Source organism: Zeugodacus cucurbitae, chromosome 2 (assembly GCF_028554725.1).
Source record: "Zeugodacus cucurbitae isolate PBARC_wt_2022May chromosome 2, idZeuCucr1.2, whole genome shotgun sequence".
NCBI lineage: Eukaryota > Metazoa > Arthropoda > Insecta > Diptera > Tephritidae > Zeugodacus > Zeugodacus cucurbitae.
The window spans coordinates 26,041,805-26,060,570 of record NC_071667.1 but is presented as its reverse complement, the minus strand read 5'-3'; the positions used below and the strand labels follow the sequence as shown (position 1 = coordinate 26,060,570).

Sequence of the window (18,766 nt, the reverse complement as noted above, 5' to 3'; positions counted from 1 at the left end):
TAACAAAACATGTTTGTCATTGATTAATGTGACAATTCATATATGCCAGCAGCCAAAAGAAATTTGTATTAAAATCGTTTAACTTACAAATATTCGTAAAACTAATTTTAATTAATTTTAGCTAATTAAAAAAATGACATTTACATAAATTTTCGCAATTCAATTAATTTTTATATATAATTATATATTCTATGTACAATCAACAAATAAACATTTTTGACTATTTCATTTAATAAAAGTTTGTGTCTTAAAATAATTAGGTCTAAGCTATCGAAAATTGTATTATATGTATTTATAAACAATCCATTAATACTATTATTATTTAATTTATTAGTTATTCATATTGTAATTAACCGAAATAAACTGAAAGTTAATTAAAATATTTAAAAATCTATAATCAGATTTAGTTAAGTTTAGGAAAATGAGATGTAATTTTAAAGAAAAATTAATATAATCCTTGCGAATATTTTTTTAAATAAAAAAATTTTGTTTACAGAAAACTGTTAACGTTAATTCATACTATACAAATATATATATAAAACTAAGTCATTATAATTTAAATTAAAAAAATAGTTTTAAATAAAAGAAATCACTTACAACAAGAGGTTATTATTAACTTTTTTAATTGCTAAAAAATATTGTTTTGTTTATTAAAAACTGAAATAAATACAACTAAAGGCCGAATAACTAATAATAACTAATTATAACTAATCTTGAGATCTTTAAAAGAATATAGTGAAAGCAAATAATAAAACTATAAAATTAAAGTATACTAATTTAAATTTTATATTAAAGTTAAATTTTTAAATATAAAATTGGAAACATATTATAACAAATTAATGCACAAAAGTGTAATTGAAAATTTGTATATCAATAAAATTAGAATTTAATAAAAAAAATTACCATACATATTTTGAAGTATAATTAAAACATAAATAAACCTAAAAAATTATATTATAATCATCTAAAGGAAATTTTAAAATAATTTATAAAAAAAATACTCGGGTCATATACAATTTTCGGATGCAAATGTGCATATTAAATACCACCACTAAACGGCACCAATGTTGCGCGTAGTGCGTCGATCAGCAAGTGTTTCGTTTAAAATGTTGGTGACAGCACCCACCACAGAGTTATGGGTTTCACCCACGCAAATCGTTTGTCGTTCAGCGCGACTATTGGATACGCTCGTTACATTTCCCACCGCATCACAATTAGAACTAGTAAATGTTGTAGCTATTGCTGCTTCTCCATTAACTAAGCAATCATTGTTATTTGTTGTGATTATTTCATGTTTCAACGCAGTATTATATACTGCTGAGCGTTTTGTGCGCTCCACTGCCCAATTGAAGGCGTACACATATATATGTAATTCGCGTATCTGATCATTTAGCTGCGATACGAGCTGTTCCAGCACCTGCGTTTGAGCTAGCATAGGAATAATGTATAAAATATGCTGAATGCAATTATACGCGTTGATGCAATACTTACTGCGTGCTTTCTCGGTGACAAATTGTCCACGTTTATGCTCCATTTCAATACGTTTAAATGTCTCAAATTGTGTTAACAACTTGCGCAACTTATTTAAGGACTGCTCACACTGTACGTACAACTCCATGCTATACATTTTGTTTGCGTTCAAAATTCGTTGCATGTCACACAAAAATATTGTACATTTTCGTGCAGCCTGTTTCACTTGATATTGCACATTCATAGTACAAGGCATGGCGCACTTTGCCTGTGCATCTGGCTGGATTTTACCAGCATGCAATTCAATATCATCATTTGAAGGCAAAACGTCGTTCAAATAATAATGCATTTTTCGAAGTAAACCAAACAGACGCAATACTGGGTTAGGTTCCTTGCTGCAATAAAGAACGATGATAATATTTAAAATTATATAAAAGAAATTTCCATTTTACTAGAACATACTTATCAGATGGTAGACCAAGTACAGATAAATCCACTACAATTTCGTCATAATCAATTTCCTGCTGTTTCATAGTATCATTGGTTTTTGAAAACCTACGTTGACCAGCTCCATTGACTTTGTTAACAGTTCCATTGTTGTTACGCCTTCCGGCACCGGGGCCTGTTTCGCCATCATTGAAAGTAGCACTTGAAATGAGTGGCACTGTAGTGGGATCAGGATGGAGTTGATCAGAATTTTGATTACGTAAGAAGTGAAATTCGAATTTTGGCGCTGTTGAAGCTTTAGGAGCTACCGCTACAACTGGAGTTAAATCGGAAGCACTTGCACGGTGATTTCGTTGATTTTGATTTGATAGAGTTAGTGCTGAAATGTTATTGTAATTTACGCCAACATTCAACCCATTTGTTCCTTGTCTTATCGCAGGTTGGAGATGTGCTGCCGCAATTGAATAAGGTGTGGGGCCGGAGCCAAATAAATTAGACACAACATTAAAATTCTGTCGCTGCTGCTGCATTTGCCGATTTTGAAGTTGCTGTTGATAATAATATTCACGATACAACTGTGAAATGTTTGCCTCCCCGGTGTTCTTTGAATGGGAAACAGTTGCAGCTTTTGCCACAGCCATATTTCCAGAATTTTTATCATCCTTCAAAAACTTATTACTTAATTGTGTGTCACAAGACTCTACGTAAGGCACTGACAATCCGTCTACGTCAACGTTATTTGTTGTTGCAGCTAATCCAATTGCACCAAGTGAATCTAATTCGCCACCAATAAGCAGTGAACTCAATTCATGTGAAATAGTTTCCATATTGGTATTTAGTAATTGACTATCATTTTCACAACTCGGTTGAAGATGAGAAGCCATTTTTACTAGTGTGCAGCTGAAGGCAATTAGAAAATTGTATGTGAAAAAACGTTACAATTTAAATTTTACAAAATTGCACAATATGCAATGTTATATACACAATTGTTTACACAAAATTAAATATTTGCTTTTTTATTTACGATTGTTCGATTTAAAAAATGAAATGATAAAATGGTTTTTACACTTTTACTTACATTGGAAGGCGCAAATTTAAAGTAATTTCTTTGTAATAAGACTAGCAAAGAATTTAATGGATTGTGTCAAATTTGATTCGCCAACAAGCGACAGGAAATGGCTGAATTAGAATAGACGGTGTTACCACACATAATTTCCTTGTATATTACAGAATATCTATTATTCATTAGGGAGCATCGAAACAATTTTCAAACTTCGAGAAGTTGGTTTTTAGAAATATTTCCTAATTTTATTTTATTAACCAAATTAACCATATTCGATTTAACATAACGCTTATTTTATTTAAGTCTGAACTATTGCTATTTGCACAAGGAGTTGAAAAAGGTTCGATAAAGTACAGAATCTAATAAAAAACTTGAATTTTCAAATTAGTTATCAGAATATACAAAGATATTCGCAATCCGAGCACATATTAACGCGACAAACGACTACATCAAATGATTTTTGCGCAGTTTTTATCACATTAACTTGCACAAATCTCGTTTTGCGCAATTATTTTGTGTGGTGTAGGTGCCCGATTAAACTGTTTAACATTTAGGGAAATATGCAATAAAATCACTGGCATCTCATCTAAAATTCGAATTTAACGAATTGAAATACATCAAATAGACTTTACGAGTAGAAATAATTAAATTCAGATTTTGTAAATAAAAATTTAATTATAGCATTTTGCACAATCTCGATTCTTTGGCGCTATGGTCAGAAAGAATTTGTTTTGCATGTTGTATTTCCTTTAAACTTCAACTATTAATATACCAAATTGAGGAACCTATTAATTTAAAGTTGAAGTTATCAAGAGGAAATTAATAAAAAATTAACTTGAAATTAGAATTTAATTATGCCATTATTTCATTTTTCTATTTTGTCTTACAACAATAAATGTGATCTCTATTTAATTCATGTTGGATATTTAAAATGATAAATTAAAGTTCAATTAGTCAAGAGAAAATTCAAACTAAACAAAAAATAACATTAGGTATCAAAAACCTGGATAAAACGTATGTCCAATTTTTATACGTTCCTACAAACAAAAAGTTTTTTCGCAGACTAGTATATCGAATGACGAAACAAATTACTTTCGTTAACAAAAACAAGTGGATTTCAAAAGCTTCCAATTTGTCAATACTCTTTTTGACTAAATAAATAATCGAATTAACACTGCATACCTGCACAAAATATACCTGTTTACTAACGTACAATAAACAAGGTCTTCAAAACCACAACTACAGTGGAACTTCCATAACTCGAACTCTTGAATTGGCAATAGAAGTCAAATTTCATACAAATTACTTTCTGTAAGTTGGAAGTCTCTCTCCAATGTTTTTTGTGGTTTATGGTGAAGTTTAGCTGTATATTATAATAATCTATTTTGCACAATATAAAGTTCTGTGAACTCGTCTAAACAACATATACCTAATTAACGTTTGATGCAATTTGCAACGTTATTGTTGACAAAATATCTAAAACAATCGGGAATTAAGGGAAGCAATTTTGTCGTTTAAAATTGACCAATGTTTAATAATGATCAAACTATGTAAAAGTGCAGCGAATAAAAAAATAGTATTATTTTCGAACTGAAGTTATAGAATTCACCTTTAGCAGAGGACCCATTTTAATTTTTCATGCTTTAGTTAAAACGATTGTTGACCAAACTAGTACTTTTTCCCTCAGTCAAAACAAATTAGTTAAAAATTCTATACTATTGCACTTTCACTTCTTTTCAATTTAGTTTCTGAAGTGAATTTTTCTATTTGCAATGTGATTCTTAGAATTCAAAATTCCGTTTTAATTGGGTTAAACGACAAATGTATTTACACCAAATACAATGAATGTGTATTTGATTGCCAAGTTCATTTTACCATTATTACTATTTCATTTTTACAAACAATTCACTCATTCATTTAAATCATTTGGACATCAGAGTTATTTCCAACGTTGCTGAACCACATTTTTTAATGTTTTAATATAAAGAAAATAGTTGAATGCTCTTGTTTGGTTGTTTCTTTTATTCTTTGTTTATTAAAAAATTAATAATCGCGCTGACATCTAATTATTCTACTGTGGCTTCCTTCTGAAAGAACAACCTGTAAAATGGAAAAAGCGTTTTTAGTAAATTGAAGAACAAATATTTATTTATTGAAAATGAAGACATACCCTCAGTGAGTTTAGCACGTCCTCCTGTGGGTTGGCACAGAATTGTGGCACATCCCGCGCATACAACGACGCCTTGTGCGTGACTGAAGACTGTGGTAATTCTGTAACAGCCAGGGCACTTAACGTCCATGAAGTAAGAGTTGGGATGTTGCACCAAGCGCTTCAGCTTGTGCTTACGCTTCTCTTCAGCGGGCAATGGGTGCAGTAAATCTTTTGCTAGCTGCAAATATAACAAAACACAATCAAATTATAATTTTTACATTAAATTTTAGTTTGTGTGGCAATAAATTGAAAAGATTTTCTAGGTTATGTTTATCACTAATATTGAACAAGTACATGCATATCGCGATTTTTGTTTCATTGTTACAATTTACACAAAAAATTCTAACTATTCTTTGATTCAATGTAGCATATTTATGGAATTTCTTTCCAAATTTCGTTTAGCTCTTCTTGGCCATGTGAACGCGATACACAAACGCATGCACTCATTTTGCCACCGTCCGACATTTGTCCGACTTTACACAAGCACTTTATCGAGTTTTCTGCCCTTCAAGGGCAAACAAAAACATTATTTCACAAGCACATAGGTTTGTTCTTTCGTCTTATCGCAAAATAAATGTAAAATAAATAATTAAAACCCTTTATTTTGTAAATTTTCATGGAATTTGACACCCACCGGCATGTTTCTTCTTTCACAGCTAACACGGAAAAGGAAGTGGGTCAAGTACGCGTGAAGTTAGCTGTGGTTGTATATATAGACAGACATTTCATCACCAATAAAGGATGCCAATAGTTGTAAACAAATTTAAACATTTATTTTAGTAAGGAAATCGCCGTATTTAATGATTTTGTGTAATTGAAAATTATTTATTTTTTATTTACCAACTATAATTTACTAGTAGAAAAGCAATACAAAGCAACTGTAATAAAAAAATTGATTTCAAATAACTCCAACCACATTTTATATATATGGCAACTCTGAGTAAATTTAATTAAAATTAATTGTGAAATTAAAAATTAGTCATATTTGTGAAATATATACGGATTTAAAATAGTAGAATCAAATAAAAAAACAATACTTTTTTTATGCACGTACCCTTTTAAATGTTGGTATTACCAATAATTACTATTTGATCTATTCATTTGTATACTCAATGCGACATAAATCAAATGAATTGCAGAAATGGCGTTTGTTGTTTAATATTTGTTTCGCAATAGTTATTTTTGCTATTTGAATTTATTATACTTTAAAGTTTTAATTAATATCCTTTAATAATGCTTTTAGCGGCATCTATGTGTGAAGTTCGAGCAAATGTCAAAGCTCCGTCACTTTTCTGACGCGATGGAAAGATGCCGAAAGTGCTGAAACGCCGCCACTTGCAAAATTTTTTCCAAGCGCCGAACATGGGATACTTTGTCAGTGAGAGTGTAAAAGCATAAAATAAAGCAAAAGATATTTTGTTTTTATCCCAGCAACATTTTGTGACGATTAAAATTGAAATTCAGTGCATTTGCGTCAAAAGTGTGAATAATTGAAAATTATAAAGTGTGAAGTGGAAAATAGCAACGCGAGGAAATATATATGTAATATAAAGTGACTGGATTAAAAGGAAATAATTAGTTATTAACAGGAAGAAACATAAGGAAATAGCTAGTGGACGATTTTGTTGATTCCTCACGTTATACGTTTGTGCACGAAAAAAATGTACAAGACTAAAAAAGAAGTGGATGCCCATGTGCGAACTGCACTATCGAAGTTGCGTTCCGAGTCCGAGGTATGTGTTAAACCAAGGCCATGATAGTACGACAAAACTAACATTGCTTTAGATATATTTATGTTTATATTACATAATCTAATTAAAATGTTTGTACAGACATCAGAATTTTAGGTCCTCATGTTAATGCATTTATTTTGCGGCGCAACAATGCGGCGCCAATTTGTATATGCGAGTTTAGTTGTGTGTGTTTCTATGCGCCGGTGTTGCGACAAAAAAAATTTTGTGTACTTCTAGCCGAAAGCAACATTTGCATTTCAAACTAAAGTGTGATCAGTGTTATTTGTCTTAAATTAATTTGGATTTAAAAACTATCAATATATTTGCAGTAAAATGAGGTTATGTATCTTTCATATTTCTCTTTTGTTAATATTCGTTATTAGCCGACGATTGGTCGTTGTATTTTAAACATCGCAGAGTTGATTCGAAGCTATTATTTCGGCGGTTCTTTTTAGCAAGGGTTGCTAGATTGGAAAACCGGAGCCTTGATGCGAGTATTTCAAAATAACTAACAATATTTTTAACATTCATAAAATAATTTTTTTTAGTGTTTTATTTCAACTTCAGCATAAGTAGGAAAAGTTCGTAATAATAATAATAATTCGTTAATAAAAACGAGTTCAAAAGTTTATATGGATTTTGCTGAATCTTGGCTATTTAATTGTTGTAAACTAAGATTGTATTAGATATGTTAATTATAGAATATATTAGTATTTTGTCTTGAAATATATACTTTCAAATTTGGTCAAAAATCGTTTGTTTTTTATTAAAATAGCGGCAGTTACGAAGTTTTACAATCGCCAAGCTTTACTACAAAATCAATGAATATTCCACGGCAGAACAATATCTCTGCTCCTACCTCAGCGTAAAAGAAGACAATGATCAGGCGCATAAATTACTTGGTCAATGTTATCAACGGCTTAAGAAACCAGAAAAGGCTCTACAATCGTTTCAACGTTCCCTACAATTGAATTCGAAGCAACCAGATGTTTTGGCCGATGTTTGTCAACTATTGTTGGAAGATAAAAACTTGAATGCAAGTAAAGCTAAATATTGGTGTGAGTTAGCTGAGTCGGAGAAGGTGCAACACGATGCAGTTTTCTCATTACGCTTGAAATTGATAAACAAAGAGAATTTGGAGACCAACCAAGTCGAGGATTTAATACAGAAAGAAATTAGCGCTCGTCCAAATGATGTGCAATTGCGTGTACGCCTTATGCGTAATTACATTGAACAAAATAAAGTATTGGATGCATTCAAATATGTATACAATTTCGAAATGAATCAGCAGGACAATTTCTCCAACAGCAGCGAATGGTATAATATCGTATGGTTAGTGCTGAACAAATACGAACAGATGTCAAACACGAAGAAAGATTGGGAATTTTGGTTGTTAATGGTCATTTGTCTGGAACGACAAGTGAACATCAGCTTCACATTAACAGCTGCCTCTGCAACTGGTGGAGTAACGGAGACTGCGAATTTACTCTTCAATTTAGATCAATATCTTTTCAAAGTCACACAGTTGTCAGACAAATTGTGTGCACAACGTGAATTAGTTAATTTGTTTTTGGATCATTATCGTGGTCAGATGTTGATTTATGCGACAGCTTTAATCTTCAAGCGTGAACTTTTGCAAAACAAAAACAAGTGGAAAGAAACTGTGAAGGTTGTGCTGCCACTATTGCTACTTGCTTTTCAAACAGACGTGCCAGGCAATCGTGAACCATGGATGAGGCATACGGACGAACAAGGCAAGCAGTTGATACAGTTGTGGAATCGCGAGGGATCTTTCCGTTGCGCACAGGTAAGAGAAACGTTTAAATAAAAATCATTTATTTTCAAATATTTTCTCAAAAATGTATTTAACAGTCATATTTTCATCAAATATGTTTAATTTCACAATTTCTATACAATTTACAAAAAAAAATTAAATATGTGACTTGTCTTTAGGCTGGTCGTACATTGCTATCGTGCATTGCAGATGAGTTGGCTACTGATAAAGAAAATGCCAACCAACAACTAAACAGTTTGCTTGGTAATAATCCTCCATTGTGGAGCAATAGCGATGAATTGTTGTCACAAATACGACAAATTTGCTTGGACAAGAATTGGCGGCGAAATGTATTTGCTGCGCTCTACTGCAACAGTGATCAGAAAGTGAAAGAACAAAGTTCGCTGTTAATTAAGAGCCCAAAGCTAGCTGAGCCGGTATTCGAATTGCCCACTTACGCGGACGTGGAGCGTTATGAGGAGGATGCACAGTACTTAAAACCACAGTCTTTGCAGCATTTGATTTACCTCTGCCTGGGTAATGACAATCTCGCCTATGTACGTGCAAAATATTTCAGTGGTTTGAATTTCTCCACACAAAACTTGGCTTTTTGTGGGGCTGAATCTTTAAATCAATTGGATATGGACACGTTTTTGTATGCAGCAACTATACAAGCCAAACGTACCCTGCAAGTTGAACGCGAAACATTTGACAATTATAACACCGGAAATCGAAGTGCGTCCGGACGTCCACGCATTTTGCCATTCGCTAATTTGCAAGGACAACTGTGCACCGAAGAGCAATCCAATTGGTGGCTGGCTGCCTATCAAGTTTATAAAAATCTAAACACTGATAATTTAGCAGAATTACGTGCTAACTTACAGTATGGCATAGAAGCAGTCCGTGGCATTAATGGTCCAAAAATTGACATGATCATCGTTTTCAAATTGGGGCAGCTATTCGTGGCACGCGCACAAGATATTGTTAAACCGGTAGAGAAAGGATTTTTGGAGGCACGTGCGGAGAATATTTATAAGTATGGCTTAAATATGGTGAAAATGAACAATAAGGGTGTGTTGGAGCCATTCCGAAAATATTTTAAATATGCTAAAGCCAAAACGTCTGTTGTTGAGCGTGAAATTTCGAATGCAGCTGAAGATGCAGTTTCGTATTTAGCTTCGCGTTATTTCAAAAAAGCCGAATATGAAGAGTTAATCGAAGAATTGACTGGTGTACAATTGCCATTTGCGACATATCTACAAGCAGAAGCTTATCGTAAATTGGACGAAGCCAACAAGACACCGAAAAAAGCCAAACGTATGTATTTGGATCGTGCCAGTGAGTGTCTCAATCAGACTTTGAATCTCTTGAAAAACACTGAATCGAATCCGGAACATCCTTTGAATTCCATAATACATACTGAGTTGAAAAGATTACAACAAGCAACCATGAAGTTCATTAATGAGGGTAGCCCAGCCACCGGCCACAATAACTCTAGCACTTATGAAGACGCCGAAGCAGAGTTCTATCACGATATATCTTTGACTGCCACACCAGCAGTTAACCGGTCCCGACGTGAAGCCAACGCTACCGCTCCAATAGCTCCACCTCGTAATAGTGAAATGGAGAATTTAGTAAAGCAAATGGCGAATACGCTGACCTTAGTGAAAGAGGAACTCATTGATATCATCAAACCAGAAATGCTTTCAATGCGCACGGAAATCACTTCACTTAAGGATAAAATAGCTGGTCTTGAGGAAGCCATGAAACGTACACGCATTTCATCGAATCCACCCTCACGTGATGATGCCTCGCATGTGCTCGATGATCTTTACATGATCGAAGATGCATTGCAAAATCAAATGTACCAACCGCCTTCGCAACCGCATATTAATGTGACTGGTAGCATGTTCCCCGGCGTAGGTAATGGCCCCAGCACACAACCACCCGGTGGCGTGCAAAGTCCATTTGTTGCCGCTCAGCAATCTCAACAAGCTGCTCAACAAAGAAACTCAATGCACTTGCAGCCGAATGCAATGGCAGCAGCCGCATACAATAGTCCCATGTTTAATCCGAATTATCCAATGAATTATTATCCACAACCTTACATGATGCCACAACCACCTGGTCCACCTGGATCCGCCGGCGGTATGTTGGGTGAGTAGTTTGAAAATATATTTTACAAACTAACTTTTAAACTTTAAAATATCATATTATGTATATTTGAAATCATTTATAGGTCAACGTAATGCTATGCCCATGCCATATATGGATGCCAATTTAAGCTTTAGCATGGCTCAGTCTACGCCATTATTGCCCGCTCCTCCACAAGATGGTCGCCCAAGTAATTTGTACGGTCTGCTGACACAACCACAACAACCTACAACAATTACACCGCAATTCCCACCATCCCAATTGCCACAGCTGTCAGTGCCAATGTCTTTGGCTTCGTTAGGGCCTGCCATTACAAGTTCCCCAGCTGTTGTTGGTCTACCACCAGCTATAGCCGCACAATCGACACCGACCAGTGCGCCCATTCAATTCAATAAAGTACTTAATAATCAGCCGGTTGAGAAGGGACCGCCAGCTAATGTAGTAATCACCAGTTCAGATCCGTTACCGAATCCAAATAGACCAGCACAACAACCAACATTGAGTGTGACAATACCACCACATCATATCAAGCCTAGCCTCGTAGCAACAACCGACTCGAATGCAGCACAGCCTGCAACACAAGCAGTCCCCACACCAGCTGCCCCTGCTAACGCCATAACAAATACCATTAGCACAAGCAGCAGCGGCGGATTTACTGGCTTCTCTTTCGGCAATGCCGCCCCAACTACGCAAAGTCCATTCAGCATTACTTTTAGCAGTAGTTTTGCAACGCCTGCATCTTCTACCACATCTATATTTAGCGGAAAGAATGCAGTCTCTACTACGTCGAGCAGTACAATCAGCACTAGCACTTTCAGTTTCAAGCCACAAATCGAGCAGGCGCAAGCACAGGCAGCCGCTGCAGCTGGAGAGAATGGTTCGGGAGACAGCATTTCGGTGTTGAACAAAACCGCAGACAGTTTTTCGAGTGAGCCGAACAAAAGCGGCACAGAAGTCGAGGTAGAATATGATCCACGCCCGGACTTTAAGCCCATCATACCATTGCCTGATGAAATCGAGGTTAGGACTGGTGAGGAAGACGAAGATGTCATGTTTTGTTGTCGCGCCAAACTTTATCGCTTTGCAGACAAAGACTGGAAGGAGCGCGGCATTGGCGACATAAAGATACTCAAGAATAAAGAAGGATCTTCCAGAATACTCATGCGTCGCGATCAGACACACAAAATATGTGCAAATCACAAAATAACCAAAGAACTTATACTAACAACGCCAACGAATGAAAAGAAGGGACATATTTGGGTGGCCAATGATTTTGCGGATGAGGAGTTGAAGACAGAACGCTTCTTTGTTCGTTTCAAGTTGCCAGAGTCAGCGCAGAAGTTTTACGACTGTTTCAAGCAGGCACAAAACGAAGCTGAAGAATTGGATAACAAAAAGCACACGACCATTACGAAAGAACAAAGCACTAAAGATAAAAAGGACAAACAACCAGCACAAGTTCTGTTTGGCTTAGCCAAGAGTGCAGTATCAAATTTCGCCACCAGCACACCGGCTACAAAGACTACTGCTGAAAAAGTACCAGCTGTTGTAACACAAACCTCGGTAGCACCAACGGCTGTCGCTACTAATACTTTACCAAACGTTGGTGGCGTTTCCAAAACTCTGTTCGGTGGGCTTGGTAATGTTGCCAGCGTAGGCGAAAATAACAAATCGGCGCCACCGAAAACTACTGCTTCGCCATTCGCTCATTTCAGTTTCGACAAAGGGGGCGCAACAACAAATGCACCCAGCTCAAATGCGACAAACTCCACCACTACTACCACTTCCTCGCCCTTCGCTAATATCTTTAGTAATTTGGGCAAGTCTGGTGTCACCACATCATCGCCCTTCAGTGTAGGCAATCTGCCAGCCTTCTCCGCTACCAATAGTGCCCAAGATAGCATTGCAACAGCCGTCGGTGGATCTACGGCTACATCGGCACTGAACAAATCGAATACTTCCGATGCGGAAGATGAATACGTACCGACGGCAACTTTCAATCCAGTGATACCATTGCCTGATTTGGTGGAAGTCTCTACAGGCGAAGAGAATGAAATTGTCTTGTTCGAGCATCGTGCCAAGCTCTTGCGTTTCGACAAAGATGCTGGCGAGTGGAAGGAGCGCGGCATTGGCAACATGAAGCTATTACAGGACAAGGATGACGTTAATAAGGTGCGTTTGGTAATGAGACGTGAGCAGATACATAAGCTCTGCTGCAATCAACGTTTGTATAAGAACACCGCTTTCAAATATGCCAAGAATTCACAAACTGCGCTGACATGGGCTGGTCAAGACTACTCGGAGAGTGAACTGACAACTGAAATGTTGACTGTGCGTTTTAAATTAGCCGACACGTGCAAGCAATTCCATGAAGCTGTTTTGAAGGCGCAAGCAAATATGAGCGATGAGGCTGATGAGAAGAACGCAAAGGTTAGCGGCGGCTCCGCAACAATTGGAAAGCAGACCAAGGAAAAATCTGAGGGAAAACAAGCTGCCGTTAAAGGTTTTGGTGATGCTTTCAAACCCAAAGCCGGTTCATGGGACTGTTCCGCTTGCTACATATCGAATACGGCTGACAAGCAATATTGCATTGCCTGTGATACACCAAAGGATGACACTGTGCCCAAAAAGGACACCACCAATGTGCTGTTAACTAATCCACCAAAGGCATCTTTTGTTTTTGGCTTCTCACCAGCAACGAACGGCAATGTAGCGGCGCCTGCGCAAGCGGCTGAAAGCTTTACTTTCGGTAAGCCTGCAGCCACATCAAGCATTCTTGCAGCGAATACGAATAGCACTGCAAGCGCGCCACAACCCGTAACCTCTACAACAACGAACACAAAGTCTGGTTTCGGTGATCAATTTAAACCGAAAGTTGGTTCTTGGACATGTCAAGGCTGCTATTTAAGCAACACGGGTGATACACTATACTGCAAGGCATGTGATGCGCCTAAAGATGATACTGTGCCCAAAAAGGAATCAACGAAGGATGTGCTTGCTCTCTCGAATCCAACGCAGAAATTCAGTTTTGGTTTTGGTGCGGCCGGCGCCGTCGCAGTCGCTTCCACATCAACAACTAGTACAACAACAACTACAAGCAGCTTCGCTTTTGGTGGCGTCCAAAACGAAACAGGCAAAACTCTATTTGGTAATTTGACGAATACTAGCACCACTGACGCGCCCAAGTCCTTTACATTTACACCGGCGACATCAACACCAGCGAATGTACCAACAACTTCGAAGCCCGGATTCTCATTCCAGCCGCCGTCGAAGACTTCCGGTGCTGGAGGAGAATCCACATCCATGTTTTCTTTAGATAAAAAAGATTTCAATTTCACTTTGAAACCGAAGAGTCCCGGCAAGTCTAGCGGTGCTGGTGGCGGTGATGCAGATGCCGCGGTGGACGATGGTGAAGATGGCGATTACCAAGAGGAAGAAAACAACACTTATTTCACACCGGTCATACCACTGCCGGATAAGGTTAGTAGAATACTAATTAAGTGAGCAATAGAATTTTGCAAGCCATAAAAGTCGAGAATTTGTCTCTCGATTTTTCAAAAACCGCTAAATATTTTAGAAACATTCGTTTCATTATTATTACTTTTTTTAATTGAAAATGAATGTTATTTGGTTTTTTTTACTCCTATCGTCCTTGCAGATTGACGTGAAAACGGGTGAAGAGGATGAAGAATTACTATATGTGCATCGTGCTAAATTATATCGGTTTGTCGATGGTGAATGGAAAGAACGTGGGCTAGGCGATGTGAAGATATTGCGTCACAAGCAAACCCAAAAGTTGCGAGTTGTTATGCGCCGCGAACAAGTGTTGAAAATCTGTCTCAACCATGTGCTGAACGATGAAGTCGAGTACAAACACAAGGATGATAAATCATGGCTATTTGTGGTGAACGATTTTAGCGAGGGCACTGTTGAGTTGGAGAAATTCTCATTGCGTTTCAAAAATAAAGAGATTGCACAAGATTTTATGGTTGTTGTGAAAAGTGCCATCGCGGGCACCGCTGTCGCCATTGAGAGTGCCGGTAGTATATCCACGAATACTACTTTGAATATGACCGAAATTGCAGACAACGAAAAGGGTGTGGCAACTCCACCGACTAGTTTGTCGGAGGCGGACAAGTTGACAGCTGAGAAATTGCAATTACCTTATGAATTCTTTGCAGCACAACCACCTTGCACCGGTTGTCGTGGTTGTGATCCAGATTCATTTGTTTTCCCTAAAGAAAAGCCCGCTGAGATATTCGTTAATAATGAAGATAGTGAACACGTATTGAAACCATTCGAATTACCCGTGTTGTCATTGCCTAAGGCGGACAGTGCGGGCCGTTCACTTCTAAAGCAAAGCGCTCTCTCACCCATGGTACCCTCACCTGCGGCCACAACGCTTACCTCCATCACCAGTAACATTAAAGACACTCCTAAAACGGGTGAATCAAATATATTTTCGGGTTTTGGTGGCGTGAACTCTACAGCTTTCGGTGCTACTGGTGAAAAGAGTGCCAGCAATTTTTCATTCACCGCTGCTATGAATAATACCAAAAAAGACGATGAAAATAAGACGACGAACCCAACAAGTGGAACATTCTTATTTGGTCAGGGCGCTGGTGGCTTGAGTGGCAGTTCAATTTTCGGAAGTGGCGGAGGTAAGTTATGCATTAATTCTGCTTTACATATCGACATTCGATAGTTTTTGTTGTTCTCTTTGCCTATATAGATAAAAACCCAATTTTTGGTCAAACACCTTCGATATTCGGCAATGCCGCTAATCCTTTAACTAAAGCTGCAGATTCCGCTGCCACAACCGAAAGCGACAAACCAAAATCTATATTCGGTGGTATTGGTAGCAGCACTGGCAGTGGATCTATATTTGGTGGAAAACCAGTTTTTGGTTCAGGCTCCAGTTCAATTTTCGATGGCAAATCATCTTCGGGCAATGACACGACAACCAAATCGATTTTCGGTAGCTCAACCAACACGACTGCTAATACCATTGGAGGAGGCTCTTCGATATTTGGCGCTTCAACATTTCCAGCTTTTGGAAACACCACTAGCACGCAAGGTTCGATATTTAGCGGTGGAAATAATGCAAACGCGTCAAATCCGAACACAGTAGCAAACATTTTTGGTGGTATACCTAAGGAGCCAACTGTAGCCGCACCCAGTTTTGCTGATCTCTCGAAGAAAGCTGGCGTGACTGATTTTGCCAGCTTAGCTGCGAATGTGAATTCCGCCAACACCAATAAACCCGCGGAAAAACCTGGTCCGGGCGGTTTCATTGGTCTAACCGATGAAAATGCCTTTTCCAGCTTCTCCAAGTCGGCACAAAACATGTCAAAAGATGGCAACGCTAACGATTCCACCCAAAACGATGATAATGAAAATTATGATCCGCATTATGATCCTATAATTGCTTTGCCAGATGAAATTCAAGTAAGTACCGGCGAGGAAGATGAAACGAAATTATTCGGTGAACGTGCGACCCTATACCGCTACGATGCAAATACAAAAGAATGGAAGGAACGCGGTAAGCAATATAAACTCATCCATTTCAAATTTATGAAAATAAATATATATTTTATCTTTTACAGGCGTTGGTGAACTCAAAATATTGGAACACAACACCAAGCATACGTATCGGCTGGTAATGCGGCGAGAGCAAATACACAAATTGGTTTTGAATCATGCAGTTGGTGCGGATTTCACTTTTAACAACATGAATAACAATCCAAAGAGTTTTATTTGGGCAGCGCTAAACTATGCCGAATCGTCTGAAGGCGAAGTTGAAAAATTGGCGGTGCGTTTCAAGAATGTGGATCTAGCAAATCAGTTCAAACAGAAGTTGAATGATTGTATCACGTCGAAAAGCAACGAGCCCGTCAGTACTTCCCGATAGTTTATTTAATTGAATATGTTTAAAAAAATATTGTGGTATCGGAAACATCTGAAAAATCATAAATTAACTAATTTGTAGCATTCCTCATTTCTCACTATTCACGTACATATGTGTTTTTGTATTATTCACAATTTTTATTTTATTATATTTTGCTGAAAATTTGTTACTTTTTGCTCATTTGAATTTTGGCAAAAAGGTCGTACGAAATTTTTTTGTTTGTCAGTTTCGTTGCATGTGCGACATTTGAACAAAATTAGTAAAAGAAATTATTACAGTTGTGGTATAAAATAAAATTGTTATTCGTACACTATACTTACTACATATAATAAGAACTTAAATTACATCTTAAAATTTATCTTTTTATTTGGAGTGGGTCTTTTATGGGTCTAGAAGTGTCTACGGTGTAATCTTAGTATGCTAGAATACGTATGTATATAACAAGCCTGAGTTTACATTGGCGACTGTCTTCTTTGTTGGTCTGCGGTTGCCTGTCGGTGACTAAACTCGGTCCATTGTAGATACTCAATATGGGTGTAATACAGGTAATTGTATTAAGGGCATACTTAGCAAAACATTAATTAAATTGGAATAAATGAATTAGTTCCTGGTGTACCTTTTCATTTTGCGTAAAAAAATGCCGAATTATAGTATACCAAGATTTATCTTATTTGGTTATTTTTCATAACTGTCAACTTTGAATTGTGATAATGAACCTTACACAGGTCATTTGTTATTTGCGTTTTAAGATTTCAATATGAAGTCAATGTTAGCTTTTAGTTATTTTCCGTTCCTATGTCCGGTTAATATAATCGGAGTTTTATCCTACAAAAGACTACCGATCCGACAATATTCCTCCAAATTATATGGATAATCTTCTGTGGCGCTACATCAACAACGGCTACGGTGAGGTAGTGATTCTTGTTGAGATAAAATTTAATAATACTATTGTTTCTGGGAATACAAACAGCTCATAAAAATTTGGCGAAAATATACATTTGCTTACTAAGAAATTAACAGGAATTGTCTTTACAATTTTTTTTTATATTTATTATTATTAACTTTATTAGTATAAAAAATACTTTTTTCATCATATATACATATTTACAAAATTAATAAATTATTTGTCTTATTTCTAACGAATTCTATGCACTTTTGCTTAAATGCTACGTTTCTTGTTTCTTTTTTTATTTCCAATGGTAAATTGTTAAACATTTTTAAACCTGTATAAAACTTAGACTTTTGCGCTTTGTAACTTTGCTTATATACAATTTTAAAATCAATGTTATTTCTTACATTTTCAATTTTTTCACTTAAATATTGAGGTGCGCTTCCATTTTTTATTTTATTTAATGTTATAAGAATATTGATTTCAAATCTTTCTCTAATACTAAGCCATTTTAAAGTGTCTAACATATGTTTTATTGATGTATATTTATTACATTGTAGAATAGTTCTCATTCCTTTATTTTGCAATTTTTGCAGTCTTTCCATATGTTTTTGGTTTGAATATGTATACGTAATAGCGGAACAATATTCAAAATGTGGCTTTATTATCACATTGTATATACAGTAGCTTTCCGAAATAACGAACACATTAATTGTCAGGCCTGTTCGGTATATCGAATTTTTCGTTAATTCGAGTACTCACTTAGAGGTATTTTTATCAATAAAAATGAGTTATATATCCGTAAATTGCAGTTTAATAAATTGTTTTATTAATTATTTGTTAAAAAATGAAAAACCATAACAATACAATTCAAATCCAATGAATTCTTCCAAAATAGACCAATTCTGACACTCATACTTCTATTTGGTGCTGATCAATAATTATAAGCTTTTTTATAAAATTCAACATTTTTTCAATTTGCACATTTCTTTTGAATTTTTTTATTTTTAATTCTGGTTCGATGTTATTTCATTTTTCTCTCTTTCTTCTTCTCTTTCTTCATATGTCTTCTTCGTGTTGTTCGTTAAAATGAGTACTTACAAATTCTCGATGTTC

At 36.3% G+C, this 18,766-nt stretch overlaps 3 protein-coding genes across 3 annotated transcripts; 1 reads left to right on the top strand and 2 right to left on the bottom strand.

The window, feature by feature from the left end:
• Window positions 1-885: 885 nt before the first annotated feature.
• On the bottom strand, window positions 886-3,849 carry LOC105213121 (uncharacterized). Its single transcript, XM_011185690.3, has 4 exons — window positions 2,996-3,849; window positions 1,933-2,817; window positions 1,492-1,865; window positions 886-1,428 (listed from the first exon to the last, which is right to left on the bottom strand). Exons 2-4 carry the CDS (start codon window positions 2,799-2,801, stop codon window positions 1,052-1,054), a joined length of 1,620 nt encoding a protein of 539 aa, XP_011183992.2. The 5' UTR covers window positions 2,802-2,817; window positions 2,996-3,849; the 3' UTR covers window positions 886-1,051.
• Window positions 3,850-4,979: 1,130 nt separating this feature from the next.
• On the bottom strand, window positions 4,980-5,985 carry LOC105213122 (40S ribosomal protein S27). The gene is made up of 3 exons (XM_011185691.3): window positions 5,827-5,985; window positions 5,151-5,370; window positions 4,980-5,080 (listed from the first exon to the last, which is right to left on the bottom strand). Exons 1-3 carry the CDS (start codon window positions 5,830-5,832, stop codon window positions 5,052-5,054), a joined length of 255 nt encoding a protein of 84 aa, XP_011183993.1. The 5' UTR covers window positions 5,833-5,985; the 3' UTR covers window positions 4,980-5,051.
• Window positions 5,986-6,476: 491 nt separating this feature from the next.
• On the top strand, window positions 6,477-17,115 carry LOC105213123 (E3 SUMO-protein ligase RanBP2). The gene is made up of 7 exons (XM_011185692.3): window positions 6,477-6,925; window positions 7,701-8,732; window positions 8,879-10,856; window positions 10,939-14,333; window positions 14,512-15,514; window positions 15,586-16,395; window positions 16,460-17,115. Exons 1-7 carry the CDS (start codon window positions 6,854-6,856, stop codon window positions 16,762-16,764), a joined length of 8,595 nt encoding a protein of 2,864 aa, XP_011183994.2. The 5' UTR covers window positions 6,477-6,853; the 3' UTR covers window positions 16,765-17,115.
• The last annotated feature ends 1,651 nt before the right edge of the window (window positions 17,116-18,766 follow it).

Coding starts and splice junctions, on each gene's coding strand:
- LOC105213121 (XM_011185690.3), bottom strand. CDS start 2,801: ATGGCTTCTCATCTTCAACCGAGTTGTGAAAATGATAGTCAATTACTA. Junction 1,866..1,932: donor CTTGGTCTACCATCTGATAA/GTATGTTCTAGT, acceptor TCTTTATTGCAG/CAAGGAACCTAACCCAGTAT. Junction 1,429..1,491: donor TGTCACCGAGAAAGCACGCA/GTAAGTATTGCA, acceptor TTCCTATGCTAG/CTCAAACGCAGGTGCTGGAA.
- LOC105213122 (XM_011185691.3), bottom strand. Junction 5,081..5,150: donor ACGTGCTAAACTCACTGAGG/GTATGTCTTCAT, acceptor TCCATTTTACAG/GTTGTTCTTTCAGAAGGAAG.
- LOC105213123 (XM_011185692.3), top strand. CDS start 6,854: ATGTACAAGACTAAAAAAGAAGTGGATGCCCATGTGCGAACTGCACTA. Junction 6,926..7,700: donor AGTTGCGTTCCGAGTCCGAG/GTATGTGTTAAA, acceptor TTATTAAAATAG/CGGCAGTTACGAAGTTTTAC. Junction 15,515..15,585: donor AATTTTCGGAAGTGGCGGAG/GTAAGTTATGCA, acceptor TTGCCTATATAG/ATAAAAACCCAATTTTTGGT.